The 6,009-nt window shown below is 44.7% G+C and overlaps 1 protein-coding gene across 1 annotated transcript; it reads left to right on the forward strand.

The window, feature by feature from the left end:
- Nucleotides 1-2,269: 2,269 nt before the first annotated feature.
- On the forward strand, nucleotides 2,270-5,258 carry LOC109862482. The gene is made up of 5 exons (XM_020442554.1): nucleotides 2,270-3,189; nucleotides 3,619-3,895; nucleotides 3,993-4,221; nucleotides 4,321-4,526; nucleotides 4,620-5,258. The coding sequence occupies exons 1-5, from the start codon at nucleotides 2,270-2,272 to the stop codon at nucleotides 5,256-5,258; spliced, it is 2,271 nt and encodes a 756-aa protein (XP_020298143.1).
- Nucleotides 5,259-6,009: the final 751 nt, after the last annotated feature.

Consider the following 6,009-nt stretch of genomic DNA (forward strand, 5'->3'; position numbering starts at 1 on the left):
TGTGGATTGTTCGCACGCAAGACTACAACACTACACGGAAAAAATGCTGTTGAATTTAAAAAAATGGAATTGTTTCAATTAAACGTCTACGTCACGGGCTGCCACAAAAATAAATAGTTCATTCAATTGCATGTGGAATTGATTTTATTTTTAAGTATGTATATTAAAAGAACAAAATATATATTTTAAAGTAGTAACATAATATTGTGTTAAACACATTATAAGAATGCTTCTAAGTTTAGTATTAGATTACATTATAATCATATGAATTAACTATAAATGTGATTGTTTTAATTGTGTTTTTACTTGAATCTTGTGCAAATTATATTTTGTTTGATTAGATATTTAATCAAATACATAAGTTGTATGTTTTTTTGGTTTATACTTACTATTAAATAAATCAATAATGCTTATCTTGAGAATAAGAAAGTGAATGTTTTGAGCGCATTTTTATTTGAAATATATAAATTTATTTTAAACAGAATCACAAAATTGCTTGAATGAATTCTATGTAAAGATAAAGTAATATCATATAGTTATATTAAATTTAATTATATTTTATTTGATTAGATATTGTTACGCGGCGGTCACCGCGTATGTGTCGCGTGAACGGCGCGTGCTCGGCGCGACTGTTTGTTGCCGCGCGACTCGCGAGTTTGTTGAAGAAGAATTGCTACGGAGAGCTGTCACGTCACGCTTCGACGATTTGTCCTGATATAATTTGTATTCTGATATCATTTGTATTCTGAGTGTTAATAAAGTGTTTTGAGAGATAGACCGCGTTTCTTCTTCGTCGCGAACGCGCGCGTGAATCTCAGTGGCCGGCGATAGTGCCGTCTCGCCTCCGCGGGCGCAACATTTTGGGGGCTCGTCCGGAATAGTGAACGAACGGCGAAGAGACACGAAAGAAAGTCTTCAAAGCAAATTTCCGAGATGGAGAGGCGCGCTGTAACTGCCTCGAAGCGAGGGGGTGCAATGGACATCAATGTGGAAGGCGTTGCGTCTGTTGGAACAAAAAGCGGACGTGGAGAGGCGGCGACGGAGTCCGTGGTTTTACAATCCGCTCTCAAGGAGATTCGCGAACTGCGAGAGGAATGGCAGCGGGAGAGAGAGTTGTTTTATTGCCAAGAAGCGGAGTTCAGCGAGTATATGCGACAGCGAGAGGTGGAGACACGCCAGCTGGAAGAGCGGCTGCGAAAAAATTTCTCAGGCGAGTCATTAACAAATTTGTTTTCCGGTCTGGCGGGCGAACTATCGAGGGTGAAAATTAAGTCAGACGTATTCGATGGGAGCGTCCCGTGGCGCGAGTTCCTCGCGCAGTTCGAATTGGTTGCTCGCTCGAACGGATGGAGCGACGTGGCGAAGGCCACGGTTCTTGCCACCAGTCTGAGAGAGGAAGCACGTTCGATTTTAGAAGGGAGTTAGAGGAAAGCTTCAGTTTTGGGGAAATTTGCTCGAAATTGGAGTTGCGTTATGGCAAGCGAGGTTTGTTCCAAAATTATTACACGCAGTTTACGAACCGGAAACAAAAGAGCGGGGAAGATTTTGCTGCGCTTGGGGCAGATTTGGAACGACTGGCCCGTCTAGTCTACTCGGAGTGCTCCTACGAAGTCCGGGACAAAATTGCTTGTGCGTAATTCATTGTCGCGCTTTCTGACAGATTTGTGAAGCGGACTCTTCAATTAGAAAACGTGTCTTCGCTAAGAGTCTCAATCGAGCAAGCAAGGGCGGTGAAAATTATTCAGAAGGGTAGTTCTGAAGGAGGTAGTGATTAGGGGCATAACAGGAAAGATATCAAGCGTTCTCTCTCTTATAGTTGGAAAAGGAGGTAAGTGGAGGCTAAGCGTGAAGAGAGGGGGAAGGTTGTTTCCAAAAGGGACAGCAGGGAGAGGGAATGCTGGAAGTGCGGGAAAAAGGGCACTTTTGGTATGAGTGTCCGGCAAATTCTTCCCGGGAAAACAGAGATTAGTCGACCTCGCCAGAATGGGCTCGGCTAGGAGAAGAAACGCCCCGGATGTGAAGCGTGTTGCTCAAAGGCTCGGGGGGAAAAAAAGATTTATTTTTATTGAAAGGAAAGCTGAATGGCAGATTTTGCCGTTTCAAACTTGATACGGGCTCCGACGTGTCTATTGTAAATTCGAAGTTAGTGGAGAGGTCTGGGTGTTGGAAGTTGTCAAGAAGACAAAAGTTAAGATATCCGACGGAGGAAAATGTTCCGATTAATTCCAAGTGTGAGGCTTGTATAGCGGTAGAAGAGATTTCTCTTAGCATGCCTTTTTATGTAGCGGATATGTTTGAGGATTGTATTTTAGGGGTGGACTTTTTCAGTAAAGTGGGAATAGAAAAGACTCGGAAGATGTTGCTCAGTTTTCGTTTTTCTTCACGTGAGTCAAAGAAAGTTTGTTGTCAAGTGACTGAGGAAGTCGAAATTGTTCCGTCGAGCTTGAAGGAGCTCTTTGACTCCGTCGGCCTTGATGAGGCGCAGAAGGGTGTTTTTGCTGATTTCTTAAACAAATTTCAGGACATCTTCACCGACCAGATTGTGGCCGGTAATTGTGAGGTCCTGCAACATAAGATTAGTCTACAGGATCCTCGTCCAATTAAGCAAGCCCCGAGGAGGGTGCCGTTGGGCATGCGCTCGGAGATAGAACAGATTCTTCATGAAATGAGAGAACAGGGAGTCATTGAGGAATCTTCCGGCCCGTGGGTTTCTCCAGCAGTAATGGTAAAGAAGAAAGATGGGTCCTTGAGATTCTGCGTAGACTACTGTAACTTAAACGCGGTCACGGTGAAAGATTCTTATCCTCTACTCAGGGTTGATGATCTCTTGGGCCAGCTGTCAGACAATACGTGGTTTTCCACCTTAAACATGAAGAGTGGTTATTGGCAGGTAAAGATTCGCAAAGAGGATAGGGAAAAGACTGCCTTCTCGGTAGGGAACGGATTGTGGCAATTCACAGTAATGCCTTTTGGATTGTGCAATGCTCCGGCCACCTTTGAACGGTTGATGGAGAGGGTCTTACGGCAGTTGCTGTCCAAGATTTGTTTAGTTTATTTAGATGACATTATTGTTTTTGGGAAATCCTTTGAAGAGATGGTAGCCAATCTTAGGAAGGTGTTTCAGAGATTCAGGGAGAGAAATTTGAAGTTAAAACCAAAGAAGTGTACTCTTCTTGGGAAGCAAGTTAAGTATTTAGAACATGTGATTTCGGCCGAGGGGATTTCTACGGATCTGAGAAAGATTAAAGTTGTTTCAGAGTGGCCAGTTCCACAGAATAGAAAGCAGGTTCGCAGTTTTTTAGGGTTTTGCTCGTATTATCAAAAATTTGTGAGAGGGTTATCTTTGATAGCAAAGCCGTTGTACATTTTAACGGAAAATAATACAAATTTTGTTTGGTCTGAGCGATGTCAAGAAGCGTTCTTGCGTTTGAAGCAAATGTTAACTTCTCCTCCGGTGCTTTCGTTTCCGTCGGAGAGAGGGCAGTTAATACTGGATACTGATGCGTCTGGGCATGGGATTGATGCGGTCCTTTCACAAGTACAGCAGGGAACTGAGAAGGTCTTGGCGTATTATAGCCGAATTTTTAGTAAGACTGAGAGAAATTATTGTGTAACTAGAAGGGAACTTTTAGCAGTTGTTGACTCGGTGAAGTCTTTCCACGGCTATCTCTACGGACGGAAGTTTTTGGTTCGAACTAATCACGCTTTATTGAGGTGGCTGATGTCTTTTAGGGATTTAGAAGGGCAGTTGGCCCGGTGGGCAGAGAAACTTCAACAATATAATTTGGACATTCAGCATCGCAGTGGAAAGTTGCACAAAAATGCGGACGGTTTGTCCAGACGGCCTTGTGTGGAGTTTGGGAGCAAGTACTGCGTGAGAGTGGAAGAAAAGGAGGCAATGGAAAGGGAAAAGTGTATAGTGCGGATAGTTCTTGTGGGGGACGGAATGGTGGAGTGGCGTAGGGAATCTGGAGATTTCTTTAATTTTGCAGGGGAAAGAAGCAGGTAATTGTCTTTTGTGGGAGAAAGTTTCGGCGAAGAGGCCTTCTTCAAGGGTTTACTGGTCTTATTGGGATGCCTTGGTTGTACGGGATGGCATTCTTCATAAAAGGTGGGAAGCGCTGAATTTGAAAACTAGCTTCCTTCAGGTTATTGTTCCTCGGGAGCTGTCGAAACAAATTTTAGAGGAGGCGCATGATGCTCCAACGAGAGGGCATTTTGGTATCAACAAGACGTTGGGAAAGATACGGAAGCGATTCTATTGGGCGACTTGCAAAAGGGATGTAGAAAACTGATGTAAATTCTGTAAGGTGTGTGTAGCCAAAAAGGGTCCTTCAGATAAAGGAAAGTCGCCGTTGCAGGTGTATAACTCTGAGGCCCCCTTTGAGAGATTGCAAATGGATATTCTTGGGCCTTTTCCGATGTCGTCTGCGGAAAACAAGTATCTTTTGGTGATAGTGGATTGTTTTACTAAGTGGGTGGAGGCATTTCTTTTGAAGAACTTCCAAGCCACAACCATGGCGGAGGTGTTTGTCAATTAAGTAATTTCGAGATATGGGGTTCCATTAGAACTGCACACAGATTAGGGGAAAAATTTTGAATCTCGTCTCTTTTTGGAGTTAGCATGGATTTTGGGGAGTAAGAAAACGAGGACAACTGCTCTCCATCCGCAGTCTGATGGACAGATGGAGAAGCAGTATCAGACGATTGCTCAATATTTGTCTAAATTCGTGGAGGAAAGTCAGAGGGATTGGGATCGTTGGATTCCCATGTTCCTTTTGGCTTATAGGTCTTCCAGGCATGAGGCGACGGGAGTGACTCTTGCGGAGTTATGTTTCGGGCGGGAGCTCCGTCTTCCTCTGGATTTGCTTCGAGGAACGCCCCCGAATTATTATTCGGAAGCATCGGAAAGTTACGCCCAGGTACTGCGTGAAAAGCTTGATGAGGTTTACCGGGATGTTAGAAAACGTTTGGAATTAAGGTCTGATAGGGTAAAAATGCGGAATGATCGAAAGGATAGACATATTCTTTTTGAGGTGGGTCAGAAAGTATGGTTTTTTAATCCATGTCGAGATAAGGAGAAGGGTCCGAAATTGCAAAAGAGTTGGGAAGGTCCTTTTGAAGTGAGGAAACTGAGTGATGTTGTATACTGCATCCGTCGCTCGCCCAGACACAGAAACAAAGTAGTGCACGCGGACAGGTTAGCTTCTTTTTGTGAAAGGTTAGAGCATACGTCGGAGCCATATCTGGAAAGTTAAGGAGAAAGGAAGTTGTTGGATTAGACTAAGGAATATTTTGTATTAATTTAAAAGAAATCGTTTTGTTTTTAGATACTCGTTGTTTTGTTTGTTTCTTTTTTCAGAATCTATTCCTTCCCTTCCTTTTCTTGTATTATCGAGGGCGTCAAAAGGTGGCGACGACGTGTCACTCCGTGCCGTTACATCACGTGTAGCTTTATTGTATTAGGGAAGACCGCTTCGTTCACGGTTTTCGACGCGTGGTTTCCCGTGGACCGTTGGGCAAATGCCGAGGCGGGGACTCAGGGTACCCATTTTTGGGCGGTGAGTTTACGCAAGTCCCCCCCCCTGTCCGAAAATCAGAAAGTTGCGAGATTGTCGGAGCCCTGAAGAAGAGAATTTCTCAAGAGAAATTTCTTTGACCGGTCAGCTTGAGATCCTACAGCAGCAGTCCAGGAATGAGCGGGAAGACCGGACCTCCTTTAATCGTCAGGACGACGATTTGAAAGAGAAGAAGGGCAATGTTACGCGGCGGTCACCGCGTATGTGTCGCGGGAGCCGCGTGAACGGCGCGCGCTCGGCGCGACTGTTTGTTGCCGCGCGACTCGCGAGTTTGTTGAAGAAGAATTGCTACGGAGAGCTGTCAGTAGTGTAACTAGGCCGGTTCTAACTCAGGAGCTCCGAGGGGGGCGCGGGGTATGACGTCAGAGGGGGAGGGGTGACGTCACACGAAGGGGAGGGGGTATGACGTCACAGGGGGAGGGGTATGACG

The sequence above is a fragment of the Pseudomyrmex gracilis genome, unplaced genomic scaffold (genome assembly GCF_002006095.1).
Source record: "Pseudomyrmex gracilis isolate BER0280 unplaced genomic scaffold, ASM200609v1 scaffold_1831, whole genome shotgun sequence".
NCBI classification, from domain to species: domain Eukaryota; kingdom Metazoa; phylum Arthropoda; class Insecta; order Hymenoptera; family Formicidae; genus Pseudomyrmex; species Pseudomyrmex gracilis.

Excerpts from the sequence above, each read along its gene's own strand:
- LOC109862482 (XM_020442554.1), top strand. The coding sequence starts at position 2,270 with ATGCCTTTTTATGTAGCGGATATGTTTGAGGATTGTATTTTAGGGGTG. Across the intron at positions 3,190-3,618 it reads CTTCTTGGGAAGCAAGTTAA|AAGGGAACTTTTAGCAGTTG; the intron begins GTATTTAGAACA and ends TTGTGTAACTAG. Across the intron at positions 4,527-4,619 it reads AAGCCACAACCATGGCGGAG|TTAGCATGGATTTTGGGGAG; the intron begins GTGTTTGTCAAT and ends CTCTTTTTGGAG.